This window comes from Microcaecilia unicolor, chromosome 3, assembly GCF_901765095.1.
Source record: "Microcaecilia unicolor chromosome 3, aMicUni1.1, whole genome shotgun sequence".
Classification (NCBI taxonomy): domain Eukaryota; kingdom Metazoa; phylum Chordata; class Amphibia; order Gymnophiona; family Siphonopidae; genus Microcaecilia; species Microcaecilia unicolor.
The window spans coordinates 321829130-321845663 of record NC_044033.1 but is presented as its reverse complement, the minus strand read 5'-3'; the positions used below and the strand labels follow the sequence as shown (position 1 = coordinate 321845663).

At 43.7% G+C, this 16534-nt stretch overlaps 2 protein-coding genes across 3 annotated transcripts in view; both read right to left on the bottom strand.

The window, feature by feature from the left end:
* The window catches only part of LOC115466832 (gastrula zinc finger protein XlCGF26.1-like), a 230390-nt gene that overhangs the window by 143448 nt on the left and 70408 nt on the right, over positions 1 to 16534 (bottom strand). The gene's annotated exons all lie outside the window — the stretch shown is intronic.
* Positions 928 to 16534, bottom strand: part of LOC115466831 (E3 SUMO-protein ligase KIAA1586-like) — a 42585-nt gene continuing 26978 nt past the window's right edge. Inside the window, exons 1-4 of one of the 2 annotated variants that reach the window (XM_030198378.1) lie at positions 9471 to 9523; positions 9211 to 9324; positions 4480 to 4589; positions 928 to 3120 (exon numbers count right to left, since the gene is read on the bottom strand). In XM_030198378.1, coding sequence (XP_030054238.1) covers positions 928 to 3120; positions 4480 to 4589; positions 9211 to 9324; positions 9471 to 9489 — 2436 coding nt within the window. In that variant the 5' untranslated portion in view covers positions 9490 to 9523. Of the gene's footprint in view, positions 3121 to 4479; positions 4590 to 9210; positions 9325 to 9470; positions 9524 to 16534 lie in introns of those variants that run through there. The other variant, XM_030198377.1, reaches the window with a different exon arrangement.

The window sequence follows — 16534 nt, the reverse complement described above, 5'->3', positions numbered from 1 at the left end:
CCCGTCCCTGCAGGCCTTGTCCCCGTCCTGTGGGCTCTGTTCTCATCTGCAGAAGCCTCAAACACTTATGATTTTATATTTAAATGTTTTCATTAAAGTATTATTATTAGCATTTGTATAGCGCTACCAGACGCACGCAGCGCTGAACACCTGACATAAAGAGAGACAGTCCCTGCTCAAAAGAGCTTACAATCTAAATAATACAGACAGACGAAACACTTGGGGGGGGGGGGGGGGGGAAGTAAAGGTGAGAAGGAAGGAAGGGACAAGGGGGAGGGCAATTGAGTAGTGGCTAGGAGCTAAAAGCAATAGTGAAAAGTTGGGTTTTCACCATACATTTGAAAACAGGTACAGATGAAGCTAGATGTATAGGTCCAGGAAGTCTATTCCAGGCATAAGGTGCTGCGAGAAAAAAAGGAACGAAGTCTGGAAGGGGGACAGCAAGAGAGATTTGTCCACTGAGCGGCGTTCACGGGGAGAGATGAGACAGGAGAGGTAATGCGGGGCTGCAGTATCCTGTGCAACTGTGGTTTATAAATCACAAATAGAAAACAATAACAACAACGAGCAACTATAATAACCACACCAACACCACCTTCTACTCTTCCAACCCCAACAATAGCTGACTTCTGCTACCCCAAGAAATCCTAATTCACCCTGTTAAAATGTTCAGGGGTACAAAATACAACCCATTCTGTGTGCCCTAGAGGCAGTGGTGTGCTGGTAAATTTTTAACAACAGGCTCTCTCCCTCATCCACCTCTGCGCCCCCCCCCCCCCCCCACACACAAATTACAGAGCTGGCTATTCCCAGGGAGAGAGTTAGCTGGTAAAGTATTAACAACATGTAATTTTATTATACATTATTGGTACAAAGGACCTCTGTAGCAACCAATTTACAAACAATATCAAAAAAATACAATATTCTTTACTGTAAATTCCAAATGGCCAATTGATTTTCACACAATGCTTTGGTTGATTTTTGCCTCACTCTTGTATCTGTAGCCAACCTATGTTTGCTATTCATCCAAGATTTAACAAATGGAGTTGCATCCCAATCTGCTAACTCTTTTCCCAATAAATTTATTGACATTAAATGTGATATATGATTTACGGTCAGACTATTTCTCACCCTCGTACAAATTACATTCATTAAACTGAAACCTCTTTCAGCTTCAGCACTACTGACTGCAATAGTGCTAGCTATTTTTCTAGCTTTCTGGATACTTGGAGGAACTGGAACATCTTCTGATTCTAGATAACTGTCTACAAAATCTCGAAAATCATTCAAGTCAATGTCATACTTTAAAATTTCATTTAAATGACACAATTTCTCTTCACCAGCTATCCATGGTGAAGTTAATTCTTCATAAGGCCAAGTAGATGGTTCTAGCACATCAAAACAGTCAATATTAACAATGCTTTCATCATTGTTTCTGTCTGGTAAAAGACGCAAGTTCATGTGTTGAATTACATTTTCTAATAACACATTCCTTGGAAGAGCAATGAATTTACTACTTTTAGTAAATGGAATATCTTTAAACTTATCTGACTTAATCAAATCCTCAATTTGAGATTCATGCTTTCCAGTACCAATCCTTAAATTTTCTAAAGCTCTTATGGTACGTTTGATCAATTTGTGTGCTTTTTGGATGTTAGTTGATCTTGACTGCAATGCAGTTGAAAGTAATGAAAATTCCTCAAGAATATCAATCATTAAAGCAAGGTCTTGCAAGAAATTTATGTTAGCCAATCTCTTTGCCAAACCAGAATAAGCAGAAGAATGGGAAAAATGCACATATAATGCAGGATATGCATGCCACACAGCAGTAGCAGCTCGTAAACTACATGCTGCCCATCTTGGCCCTAGTACTCGACCAATTTTAATAATTTCAAGTTCAAGTTCTTTAGGTATAGCTTGTAGCTCAGTTTGATTTTTATTAGATTGGTGATAAATTGAATATATTTTATCTAAAAATATTTTTAAATGATTTACTTGCTTTATTTCAGATATTGAATCGTCAAGTGATAGTTGCAATCGATGATTTAAACAGTGCCAAATGATGAGTTTAGGAAATTTTGCTAACAACTTTGCAGCTACTCCAGACTTTCTTCCCAGCATTGTATTAGCACCATCAGAACAAAACGAAATCAAGTTTGCTTTCAAATATTCAATATCAAAGCCATAGTCATTTAGTGTAGACAATAATGTGTTGAAAATGTTCTCTGCTTTGGTTGATACCAATTCTTTTAAATCAACAAATACCATTACAGGTGCAGGGGCAGATTGAATTGCACATTGCAGATAAATCACTAGGGTGCTTTTCTTTGAAACTGTAGATGCCTCATCAATTATGATACAAATTTTGGCATTCTCTTCTATAATATTCTTAAATATTTTCATCTTAATTTCATTTGCAATGTGTTCTGCTATTCTTGTTGCACTGTAACGTGTATGCAAACAATTGCCTACATCAACTCCATTTTTCTCTTGTAATTCAATTGCCCCTTCTATATCAGACAGAGGCCTATTACATTTTACTAAACTGTAAATAGTATTAAAAACTTTTACAGTAGCCTCAATATTTTTATTATTTAGTTTATGCACTAAACTGAAAATTGAGTCATTAGCTGATTCTTTTAATAAATCTTGAATTTTAGCATGAGATTTAGAAACGTCATGTTCCCTAATTTTTTTCCGTATAGAAGCTTGCCTAGTGGTTTTATTACTGCCATTTGGGGCTACTAAATATGCACTCCATTCCTTGGACACATGGACATGCTTTCCTGCTGACACCCCTAAATGCTGAACTTTCGAACAATCCTTACATCCAAATTTACTTTCTTTTATGTCAAGCCATTCGTACTGTTTTGTAAACATAGATAATTGTTTCACAGTCCAACAATCTGGAAATGCAAGATTATCTGTTTTTTCTTTTGATGAACATGATGGGTTTTCTTCAATAACTGGTTGTTCAACAGACTTAACATTTGTTTCTGCTGGCTTCTCTCTACAATGATTTTCGTTCCCATCATTTTCATTATCTGTCCTCATGTTCTTCACTTTTAAAAAACTTAATAGATCACTCTGTCGTTTTCGCATTTTAGGGATCATCACAGTCTGAAAATAATGTTACATTTAAATTTATAAATAGTAGAATAAATATGGTAAAACAACCTACGTAGGGTTACCATTTTTGTGCAGCCAAAATAGGGGATACAAAATTTAAATGGTTGCTAATATATCTTTGCTAAAGAAATATTTAATTGTAGCAAAAGTGTAATTGGATTTTACTTAACACACATCAAACTACTTTTCAAAAAAACTTCCTTCTAGATTTGAGTTTGACTGAGTCTGGGGCTGATAATGTAACTTTATTATACATTATTGGTACAAAGGATATGCACATGGTTTTGCTTTTTAAACCCAAGGTAAATCCTAAGGGTGGTTGAACAATAAACTGTGTTGTTTCTGACTTTACTTGTTTTGGAGTGCTTTGGGTCCTCCTACTGATCTGTACATGTGCTGTCTGGAATTTTGGAAGAAAGAAATAAGGAAATAAAAATTAAATTTTGGATGTACTCTGTGGAAGTTGTTTTCTTTTGCAATGTGATGTGATGCGATGGATGGATGCCTGTTCTGGTGTATGAATGTGATAATCTTTGTATAACTATCTATATTAAATGGCTATAGATTTCTGAACATATGGTATCATTAAAGGACAAACATTTAAATGCTCAGTTGGGTATATATCATAACAGCAGATGATGAACCCATCAGGAAACAGGATATTATCCCCAATGAAATTTGGCCATATGTATTGTATACAGTGTATTTATTTATTTATTTATTTTTTATAGTGTTTTATAGTGTTTATTTATTTTTATTGCTGTTTCTACCAGCTATAATAATGTTTTAAGATGTGTTACTGATATTCGATTGTTATTTCATGAAATTTATATATGGGAAGCTTTCAAATAAATTAAAATAAAAGATGATACCTTTTTTATTGGACATAACGTAATACATTTCTTGATTAGCTTTCGAAGGTTGCCCTTCTTCCTCAGATCGGAAATAAGCAAATCTGAGGAAGAAGGGCAACCTTCGAAAGCTAATCAAGAAATGTATTAAGTTATGTCCAATAAAAAAGGTATCATCTTATTTTCTTTTCCATGTTTTATTTTGTTTGATTTCTATTGATAACCTTAAGAGTGGACTAACACGGCTACCACACTCCTCTAAATATATTTTAAAAAGCTGTTCAATAAGTAAAAAAAAAACAAAAAAACTTTTGACCTCTACTTTTTAAGGCACTACCTATCCAATTGAAACAGCTTTAGAGTTGTTACAGAAGATGGGCAATAAAGAACGACAGCTCATAGGTTTGCTTCCTTTGGTGCAGCAGCACGACTGTCTAGAGGGGATGGCAGCTGTGTGGGGCAGTGAAAACAGATTCATTTACCAAATTGGCTTCCTTACCGTGGAGTAGATAGGCAGCGCAGCAGGCCCAATTTCACCTCCTTGGTCCCGACTCCCGACAGTGTCCGCTTTGACTTCCGACAGTGTCCTCTTTGACTGCTGCGTCCTGCCTACACGGAAACAGCAAGGAAGTTGAATCAGAGTAGGCCGTAGGCGGGATGTGGCAGCAGAAGGACCCCGATGCTGGCATCCTGTTCTAACCACCGCGGTAGGACGACGACGACAACAGGCGTGGTGCAGGAAAGAGGGAGGAAGGGAGCAGATGCAAGAGGGAAGAGAGAAACGCGAAGGGGAAAAAAGTTTCAACGCATGGCAGTGCCGCGGGAAGGGCAGGGGAGAGAGAGAATCAGAATACGAAGGTGCAAGTGTTTTTTTTTTTTGGGGGGGGGGGGGGGCGGGGGGACAATGCTCCCCCAACCACTTGACAACGACTCCTCCTCCCTCTCTCCCCCAACAAATGGGCCCAGCAACAAGTGTGTTTAAATTTCTTACCAGACAGGAAGCTACATGACCAGCAGAGCTGCAGGAGCGCTAGTGAGGTGAACCAGGCAGCCCACACGAGCACCTCTTGCCTTACCAGTGCAGCATGAGGAGGCAGGGGCTCCCACACACACCACACATGCATCAATATCAGGTGACAACTGGTGTGTTTGGACATGCGTGATGCATTCCTCCAGCCTTCCGCTGCAATTTGTAGGGTGAAAAAAAATGTCCCTGCTGCAGCTGAACAACCGGCTCGCAAAATTCTTCAAAAATTAACAACCGGCTCTGCAGAGCCGGTGCAAGCCAGGTCCAGCACACCACTGCCTAGAGGGGAGAAATATGCCCTATGAAGTACTGTTATGATTTTTTAATCTGTGGATGGTTAAGAAGTCATCAACAATTTCAAGTTCTCCTGTCTTCCACAGTCCTTCCTGCAATAGAAGATGTCTTCTTAGAAGATGTGCTGGTAGCAGGATGTACAGGATCCCGCATGCAAATTTTGCTAGCTGTGGCCAGCACATTTGTTTGTTTTTCCAGAAAATAAAAATATTGTCGTCTGCAAACATAAATAACAGTCCAGTTCATTACAAGGCTTCAAAGCAGAAAGCGACACGGGGACAAAGTTTGTCTCCGTCCTCACGGGCTCTCTCCCCATCCCCGCCCCGTGGGCTTTGTCCCCGTCCCCATCCCCACGGTTACTGCGGGTCCCTGTGTCATTCTCTACTGCCAATATTGTCTAATAAACAGCTTTTCTATTTTAATTAACATCTGAGCCTTGTGTCCAATCCTCTTAGTGTTTATGTTTTAGGACTGCGAGTGGGCAGTCTTGATTTAATTCCCACAGTACTAATTTACCATTATTTCTTGATTTTTGCTTCTCACTTGTTGCCGTTCCTCCATAGGTGGTCGGTGGCCCGACTGTTTGGGGACGCTAAGGGGGTGGGGTTAGGGGTGGAGCTTACATCCATAACTGTCTGACAACACACAGAAAAAAAATAAGTAAAATTAAAATAGTCACAATTAATACCTTTTAATTAAATTTAGATATTAGATATGTATCATATGAAAAAGAATAAAGTGGTTGCTCAAAGCATATACTAACCACAATCGCTCAACTGCAAAACACTATGCACAAATTTGTGCAAAAACACACTCAGAACCTTACTGTACCATAAATATTACACTGGGCACAGCCTAATACACCAATATACCACCCATATGGAAAATGCAGACCATCAACAATATGAAGCAAGGGATCATAATATCACAATTCTCATGCAGAGCCACAAAACACCCTTTTAGGGTGGATAGTGTTCACAATGAGTTCCTTTTATTAACGACCATATGTAGATCCTTCAAGAGGTAGTATGTCATGATTTAGGCTCTACACCCTTTCTGATGTTTTGGTGCCACCTTAGTAAGGTTTCCATAAAGTACTCCTTACACTTTAAATATTTTAAACTTATTACTTTATTGTATTACACATGCCTGTTTATACCTCTAACCTCAAAACTCACATTCTCACCCTGCATTCACACACAGCAGCACAATACTCTATCACGTACTCATTTGATCCACCATTTAGCTTTTACATACATGTTCAAACGAAGATGATTATCAGCTGGCTTTAAAAGAACTTAAAAGACTTCAAAAGGTTCTTCAATGAGTGAATGTTTGTGGCTTGTGCCCCTCGTTAGCCTTTCTCGTGCTGCGGGGTTCTGCAGAGCACACAGACTCTAACTGCTTTTCAACACAGCTACTATGGCTTATAAGGATGTTTTTGAACTTTGAGCCCAATGAAATTAACTGATAGATTACCGTGTATTAGCAAGTAATTCAAGTTGTGTTTAATAAGGATGCCCGATATATATTTAGAGGCACGGATTTGAAACGGTTTGACATAGAAATGAAACAACTGATGACTTGTTGTTCTTCGTTTGAACATGTATGTAAAAGCTAAATGGTGGATCAAATGAGTACATGATAAAGAATATTGTGCTGCTGTGTGAATGCAGGGTGAGAATGTGAGTTTCGAGGTTAGAGGTATAAACAGGCATGTGTAATACAATAAAGTAATAAGTTTAAAATATTTAAAGTGTAAGGAGTACTTTATGAAAACGTATCTGGAGCGAGTACTCTGGTAATAAAGAGGTAACCTCAGATAGAAAAGAGCCACCTTAGTAAGGCCAACACACAATCTCTCCACTGCAAAACACTATACACAAACTTGTGCAAAAACAAACTCATAACCTTACCAAACCATAACAGCACTAATTCCAAGGACAGGACGAGCTACAACCTTATGCGTAGAAAGGCAGCACTGTAATTACACCGGGCTCTAAAACACCAGTACACAACCTAGTGAGAAAAAAAAAAAGAAAACAAAAAGGGCTGCAAATACTACACGCTAGCAGAATACTGCACCTTGATCACACATGAAAAACACACGACACAACAGATATGAAGGCAAAATACTGAACTGGAAAGTTACCTCAAAAAGTCAGACAACATGCAGCAATACTAGAAAAATTGAAACTTACATGCAAAATATCACAGATGCACATTTCCAAAAGCTGACATATTCCAATTAATAAATTCTGAATAAAATACTTTTTCTACCTTTGTTGTCTGATCATTTAGTTTTTCTATTCGCTTTGGTCCCAGTGTGTTTTATGCAGTGTCTTCTTTCCATTTGATATTTTTTCTCTCACCATGTCCACCATCCTCCTGTGTCCTTATGTGTCCTGTCTACCATCTGTAGCCCAGTCCCTATCCTTTCTCCAGTTTCAGCATCTGCCCTCAAAGTGTTCCGATCCAGCCCTTAAATTCAGCAATTTGCCCTCCATCCATATCCAGCATTTCTCCTCATTCCCCTCCATCCATGTGCATCTACTTTCCTCCCCTCCATCCATCCATGTCCAGAATTTCTCCTCTCTCCCTTCCCCTCCCATCCATGTGCATCTCCTTCCTTTGTCTTTCCTTCCCTCCATTCCTGCCCAACATTTCTCCTCTCTTCCCTGCCTTCCACTCCATCTATGTCCAGATTTCTCCTCTCTTCCCTCCCCTCCATCCATGCACATCTCCTTCCAGTCTTCCGTCCTCTCCATCCATCCATCCATGTCCAGCAACTCTCCTCTCTCCCCTGCCCTCTCCTCCATCCATCCATGTCCAGCAACTCTCCTCTCTCCCCTGCCCTCTCCTCCATCCATATCTAGCAACTCTCCGCTCTCCCCTGCCCTCTCCTCCATCCATATCTAGCAACTCTCCGCTCTCCCCTGCCCCCTCCAGCCATCCTAATCCAGCAATTCTCCTCTCCCCTGCCCTCCCCTCTATGTCCAGCGATTTCTCTTCTCTCCCCTGCCCTCCATGTCCAGTGATTTCTCCTCTGCCCCTGTCCTCCCCTCTGTGTCCAGCAATTTCTCCTCTCTTCCCTGCCCTCCCCTCCATGTCTGATTCTCCTTTGCCTCCTATTGTCCTCCCCTGCCATCCATGTCGACTTGCCCCAGCCCCTGAGTTTGAGGTGCTACCCAGCCCCACCTGCCCACCCTCAGCTCCCCAACAACCCTCCTCTCCATTCCTGCTGTGGCCACCCAGCGTTTAAACCTTTTTATTTTAAGTTGCAGCGACGGCTCACCTCCAGCTTTTCCCTTCTCGCGCAGTGTCCTGCCCTCATGGAAACAGGAAATACCTCATCAGAGGAAGGCAGGACATTGAGTGGGAAGTGAAAGGCTGGAGGTGAGCCGTCACTGCAACTTAAAATAAAAAAGTTTAAACGCTGGGCGCCCACGGCAGGAACGGAAAGGACGGAGGGCTGTTGGGTAGCTGAGGACGGGCTCAGCGGGGGATGGGCGGCAGCGGAAAATACAATTTTGTTTTGGCGTATTGGGGCTACATGAGGAGGAAGCAGGCAGGAAAGGCCACAGCTTGGCTGGGAAGGCTTAGCCTCCTTAAGCCTCTTATATGGGGCGCCTATGCATTCCTCTCCTGGGGTCTGGCAAAACGTGATTTGTCCCCTAGTCAGTCAGATTTTCAGGAAATCCACAATAAATATTCATGAGAGAGATTTACATGCACTGCCTCCACTGCATGCAAATCTCTCTCATGCATATTCATTGTGCATATCCTGAAAACCTGAATGGCTGAGGAACCTCCAGGACCAGGCTTGGGAACACTGGCACAGAGTGTTTATCTGGACTCCATAAGGCAGTTTTATAAAGATGAATAACAAACAAAATAAAAAAAACTTGCCTGTTATAGGAGAGTGAACTTGTTCAGATATCTCTGATTCAGGATGATCCATGAAGGGGAGATCTTCCTCCTGTTTAATGTTCAGTGAGAGCACAGATGTTACAATTGGGAAGCCTGTGATGAGAAAATAAGGGTATTCAGCGAGCCCTGATAAAATCTGTTTTCTAATATAAGATTAAGTTTCCACATCTTTGATGTTCATGATTCATCTCCTGTGATCTGAAAATGCAAAGCCCTTTAACTCCAAAACATTCACTTACTTGTTCTGGGGTCCTTCATGTTTTCTTTTCCCTCCAGTTCAGTGTTGCACAAAATATTTCTAGGGGGTTCAAAAAAACTGAGTCACCCCATTTTTGTACACCTTACACTATCAGATTTATTTATTTATTTATGTTATTTGATCAACAGGGCCGCTGTATGGATTGGGGATTGTATCAATATAGAGCTTGTATAAGTTATCCTACAACCCTTTGTATAATTGGCCATACTTGGCCTGCTAGACAGGCAGAGTTTTCGTCAATTGCCTGGCCCAGGTGTCAATTATTGTATTGTATTGTATAACTTTTATGTTACAATTGAGAATGCTGTAAGAGCGCTAGGTAACCTACATTGCACTTGTCCATAGCAGATGATCTGAATATTTGCAGGGAGCTATAAGAAACAAAGCTCCCAGCAGCATACTTGGAAGATTTGTCTGGTTATTACTGCATTAAATGGTCCCAGAGATGTTCATTGTTAAATATTTTGAAAAATTCCAATAAACAGATTTAAACATAAATTAATGTTGCTGGTTTTTAAAATACTAAAAGGGATGGCCCCAGTAATGCTATGACTTTATATACTCCTTGAAGAGATTTGCATTCTTTGGATGACTTTCAATTTCAACTTCCACCATGAAATGACATGTGTTCACATGATACAAGAAAGAAAACGATTCAAGGACAGGGTCCAGTTAGACTGAACTTGTCACCAACTCAATTACGACGTCAACCTTTTTATAAGACTCAACATGCTTCGATTGAATGCGGACCCATTTACAATGCAAGCAGCTTGTGGACCTCAACTTATCGTTCAGCCTCTTCAGGTCTTATTGAGTTAAATTGGCAATTAACAAACAATAAACCGTCAGCTCTTTCCGTTCATGTGCAGAATATACTAAAGCACAGCACTAAGAAATGTCTTCTAAAAGTAAACAACAACAAAAAAAAAGGACAATCAAAGAAAAACTAAATGCACTGGATATGCTAAAGACGGGCCCTACTCAGGCAAATGTGTCTTGTAAGCTTGGTGTTAGAGAAGCAACTCTTCATGGCTGGATCAAGAAAGAATCCAAGTTAAGGGAATCCATCTTGGATTTCGACGAGAGTGAGGGTTTGCAAAGGAAGAGAGATTAAAACTCAGCACAGACAATAATTTGGATAAGGCTGTGTTCACATGATTCACACAGGAAAGGGCAGAAGGAATGCCAATTTCTAAGGCCATTATACGTCATACGTCTCTGAAACAAAACCTTGACAGTGAGCAAGGAATTTCAAGGCAATTCAAAGCACGCAATATAGATGGTTATGGTGTTTTAAACGTCGTCACGGAATTTGGCAAGTTGCCATATCAGGTGAAATTCATCCAGCTGAGACAGCTCCTGCTAATGACTGTGCAGTTAAACTACGCACCTTAATAAATGAAAATGGATATTCGCCAGAGCTAATCTATAATGCAGATGAAACGGGGTTCTGTTACCAAAAGCTCTCAGACAAAACACTTGCCTGCAAAACTGATGAACAAAAGGCAGAGGGTTTCAAGGAGATTAAGGATCATGTAACACTGCTTTTTTGTATGAACAAAATGGATTCACACAAACTGAAACTACTCTGCATTGGGAAGTCAAAATCCCTGCACTGCTTTCACCATAAAAATATAAACACACAAACATTCAAAAACAACAGCAGCAAAAACGCTTGGATGACATCGGACATATTTCAAGAATGGTATCATAAGCATTTTGTGCCATCTGTTTGGGCTCATACGAGGCAGCTTAAACTTGAGCCAAAGACAGTCCTCCTTCTCGACAACTGTCCTGCACGTTCTCCAGTGGAAACACTAATCAGCAAAAATGGAAAAATCAAGGTAAGCTGTCTTCCCAAGAACCACCACCTCCAAAATACAACCGCTGGACCAGGGAATCATTTCTACTTTTCAGATGAATTAAATAGAATATTTGCAAAGGTTACTAAAGGCAATCTGATTACTGAGTTAGCCTCAAAGGGTTTGCTTGAAGCAGTTTCCTTAGAATTCAAGCTATATAGAGAGGAAAGGTACCAATTAACTTTCTTTTTGAGACGTTCTGAGAGAAGAGGACATTTCACTGGGTAAGTGACGTGATTTTGCTCTGTGCTTGGTAACAAAGATTGGGTTTATAAGAGGAATTGTATATTATTGATAAACACAGAACTAAAAAGGAAAAAAAAAAGAAACAAACTTTATTAACTAGTCTCCATACCCTTTAACCCATAGTTTTAAAACTTGAATTTTCTGCCACAGCATTAACAGACAGACGCTAGAAGGCACAGCAGGGCCTAGTTCAGTCTTTACTCCCAACCCCTACCCAGCTACCACCCACCCCTAGCTCAACATTTATAGCAGTGGCGTACCTAGGGTAGTTGACACCCGGGGCCGGTCATTTTTTAACGCCCCCCCCCCCCCAAATCCAGTACTAGGCATGCCGAGAATACAAAACACTCAGGACCTATAGAGCAATTCTACCATACCATAAGCAGTCATTTCTACGAGTCACACAAGGAAAAGGAAAGCATCTTAAACACTACAGTGAGCACTAGAACATCAATTCACCTATTGTAAAACGAAACCAGACAGAATAGTACAGATCGTAGATCCTGCACAGTCAATGCCAACTGAAAGCCATGTCTTTTTCACAAACACAGATACACCCTAATCCACTATAGAATAAGTAATCATAAACTTTCTATTTAGACAAAAATTAAACTGAACCCCCCAATGCCAGACTCTGCATACAATGCAACACCACAGAAACAGAAACTGTCCCCTAGTACTGTGCAAAATATAAAGACAGCAGATGTAAATTTGAAAAAAAACTAACAAGTACCAATCACTACTTTACAAATTAACAAACAGAAATAAAACAAATATAGAAAGTAAAATAATACCATTTTATTGGACTAATACATTTAGCTTTCAGAGGCCAAAACCTCCGTCCTCGGGTCAGTACAGTATAGTGCTGTTACAGTATCCTATCCTGACCTGAGGAAGGGGGTTTTGTTCTCCGAAAGTTAGTCAAAATGTATTAAAATTAGTCCAATAAAAAGATTACCTTATTTACATGTTCTATTATAAACATTTAACACATCTACAGGGTATGATACATACCTGTAGCAGTTGTTCTCCGAGGACAGCAGGCTGATTGTTCTCACGACTGGGTGACGTCCGCGGCAGCCCCCACCAACCGGAAAGAAGCTTCGCGGGACGGTCGGCACGCAGGGCACGCCCACCGCGCATGCGCGGCCGTCTTCCCGCCCGTGCGCGACCGCTCCCGCCAGTTGAATGACTAGCAAAAATATGAAACACACAACTCCAAAGGGGAGGAGGGAGGGTAGGTGAGAACAATCAGCCTGCTGTCCTCGGAGAACAACTGCTACAGGTATGTATCATACCCTTTCTCCGAGGACAAGCAGGCTGCTTGTTCTCACGACTGGGGTATCCCTAGCTCTCAGGCTCACTCAAAACAAGAACCCAGGTCAATGGAACCTCGCAACGGCGAGGGTATAACAGAAATTGACCTACGAAGAACAACTAACTGAGAGTGCAGCCTGACCAGAATAAATTCGGGTCCTGGAGGGTGGAGTTGGATTTACACCCCAAACAGATTCTGCAGCACCGACTGCCCGAACCGACTGTCGCGTCGGGTATCCTGCTGGAGGCAGTAATGAGATGTGAATGTGTGGACAGATGACCACGTCGCAGCCTTGCAGATCTCTTCAATAGTGGCTGACTTCAAGTGGGCCACCGACGCTGCCATGGCTCTGACACTATGAGCCGTGACATGACCCTCAAGAGTCAGTCCAGCCTGGGCGTAAGTGAAGGAAATGCAATCTGCTAGCCAATTGGAGATGGTGCGTTTCCCGACAGCGACCCCTAGCCTGTTAGGGTCGAAAGAAATAAACAATTGGGCGGACTGTCTGTTGGGCTGTGTCCGCTCCAAGTAGAAGGCCAATGCTCTCTTGCAGTCCAATGTGTGCAACTGACGTTCAGCAGGGCGGGTATGCGGCCTGGGGAAGAATGTTGGCAAGACAATTGACTGGTTAAGATGGAACTCCGACACCACCTTCGGCAGGAACTTTGGGTGAGTGCGGAGCACTACTCTGTTGTGATGAAATTTAGTATATGGAGCATGAGCTACTAGGGCTTGAAGCTCACTGACCCTACGAGCTGAAGTAACTGCCACCAAGAAAATGACCTTCCAGGTCAAGTACTTCAGATGGCAGGTATTCAGTGGCTCAAAAGGAGGTTTCATCAGCTGGGTGAGGACGACGTTGAGATCCCATGACACAGTAGGAGGCTTGATAGGGGGCTTTGACAAAAGCAAACCTCTCATGAATCGAACGACTAAAGGCTCTCCAGAGATGGCTTTACCCTCCACACGATAATGGAAAGCACTAATCGCACTAAGGTGATTCCTTACTGAGTTGGTCTTGAGGCCAGACTCCGATAAGTGCAGAAGGTATTCAAGCAGGTTTTGTGCAGGACAAGAACGAGGTTCTAGGGCCTTGCTCTCACACCAAACGACAAACCTCCTCCACTTGAAAAAGTAACTCTTTTTAGTGGAATCCTTCCTAGAGGCAAGCAAGACCCGGGAGACACCCTCAGACAGACCCAACGCAGCGAAGTCTACGCCCTCAACATCCAGGCCGTGAGAGCCAGGGATTGAAGGTTGGGGTGCAGCAACGCTCCGTCGTTCTGCGAAATGAGAGTCGGAAAACACTCCAATCTCCACGGTTCTTCGGAGGACAACTCCAGAAGAAGAGGGAACCAGATCTGACGGGGCCAAAAGGGCGCTATCAGAATCATGGTGCCGCGGTCTTGCTTGAGCTTCAGTAAGGTCTTCCCCACCAAAGGTATGGGAGGATAAGCATACAGGAGGCCGGTCCCCCAATGAAGGAGAAAGGCATCTGACGCTAGCCTGCCGTGTGTCTGAAGTCTGGAACAGAACAGAGGCAGCTTGTGGTTGGTCTGGGAGGCGAAAAGATCCACCGAGGGGGTGCCCCACTCTCGGAAGATCTTGCGTACCACTCTGGCATGGAGCGACCACTCGTGCGGTTGCATGACTCTGCTCAGTCTGTCGGCCAGACTGTTGTTTACGCCTGCCAGGTATGTGGCCTGGAGAAGCATGCTGTGCTGGCATGCCCAGCGCCACATCCCGACGGCTTCCTGACACAGGGGGCGAGATCCGGTGCCCCCCTGCTTGTTGACGTAATACATTGCAACCTGATTGTCTGTCCGAATTTGGATAATTTGGTAGGACAGCCGATCTCTGAAAGCCTTCAGTGCGTTCCAGATCGCTCGGAGCTCCAGGAGGTTGATCTGCAGATCCTTTTCCTGGAGGGACCACAGACCCTGGGTGTGCAGCCCATCGACATGAGCTCCCCACCCCAGGCGAGAGGCATCCGTCGTCAGCACTTTCGTGGGCTGTGGAATTTGAAATGGACGTCCCAGTGTCAAATTGGTCCGGATGGTCCACCAGAGCAGTGAAGTGCGGCAGCTGGTGGAGAGGCGTATGACATCTTCTAGATTCCCGGTGGCTTGGAACCACTGGGAAGCTAGGGTCCATTGAGCAGATCTCATGTGAAGACGAGCCATGGGAGTCACATGAACTGTGGAGGCCATATGACCCAGGAGTCTCAACGTCTGCCGAGCTGTGATCTGCTGGGACGCCCTGGTCTGCGAAGCCAGGGCCAGAAGATTGGTGGCCCTCGCTTCGGGAAGGTAGGCCTGAGCCGTCTGGGTATTCAGCAGCGCTCCTATGAATTCCAGAGACTGGGATGGCTGGAGATGGGACTTTGGGTAATTTATCACAAACCCTAGCAGCTCCAGAAGTTGAATAGTGCACTGCATGGACCGGAGGGCTCCTGCCTCCGAGGTGTTCTTGACCAGCCAATCGTCGAGATATGGGAACACGTGCACTCCCAGCTTGCGTAGGTAGGCCGCTACCACCACGAGGCACTTGGTAAACACTCGTGGGGCAGAGGCGAGCCCAAATGGCAGCACACAATACTGAAAGTGGCGTGCGCCCAGGCGGAATCTGAGATACTGTCTGTGAGCTGGCAGTATCGGTATGTGAGTATATGCGTCCTTTAAATCCACGGAACATAGCCAATCGTTTTTCTGAATCATTGGCAGAAGGGTGCCCAAGGAAAGCATCCTGAACTTTTCTTTGACCAGGAATTTGTTCAGGCCTCTCAGGTCTAGGATGGGACGCATCCCCCCTGTTTTCTTTTCCACAAGGAAGTACCTGGAATAGAATCCCTGCCCTTCCTGCCCGGGTGGTACGGGCTCGACCGCATTGGCGCTGAGAAGGGCGGAGAGTTCCTCTGCAAGTACCTGCTTGTGATGGGAGCTGAAAGACTGAGCTCCCGGAGGACAATTTGGAGGCAGGGAGGCCAAATTCAGGGCGTATCCGCACCGCACTATTTGGAGAACCCACTGGTCGGAGGTTATGAGAGGCCACCTTTGGTGAAAAAATTTTAACCTCCCTCCGACCGGTAGATCGTCCGGTACGGACACTTGTAGGGCGGCTATGTTCCCGTGGATCCAGTCAAAAGCCCGTCCCCGGCTTTTGCTGTGGAGGCGCAGGGGGCTGCTTAGGCGCACGCTGTTGACGAGAACGAGCGCGCTGGGGCTGTCCCTGTGCCTGACGAGGCCTTCGGGCCGGCTGGTTGTACCTACGCTTCGCAAAAGAATAGGGTGCAGCCTGCCGGGCCCGGGAAAAACGCCCACCTGTGGGGGCGGATGCTGAAGGCGCCCGGTGGGAGAGCTTGTCGAGAGCGGTTTCCCGCTGGTGCAGTTGGTCCACCATCTGCTCGACCTTCTCACCAAAAATGTTATCCCCCCGGCAAGGGACGTCAGCCAGTCTCTGCTGGGTGCGGTTGTCCAGGTCAGAGGCACGCAGCCATGAGAGCCTGCGCATCACTATACCTTGGGCCGCAGCACGAGACGCCACGTCACAGGTGTCAAAAATACCCCTGGACAGGAACTTTCTGCAAGCCTTCAGCTGCCTGACCACCTCCTGATAAGG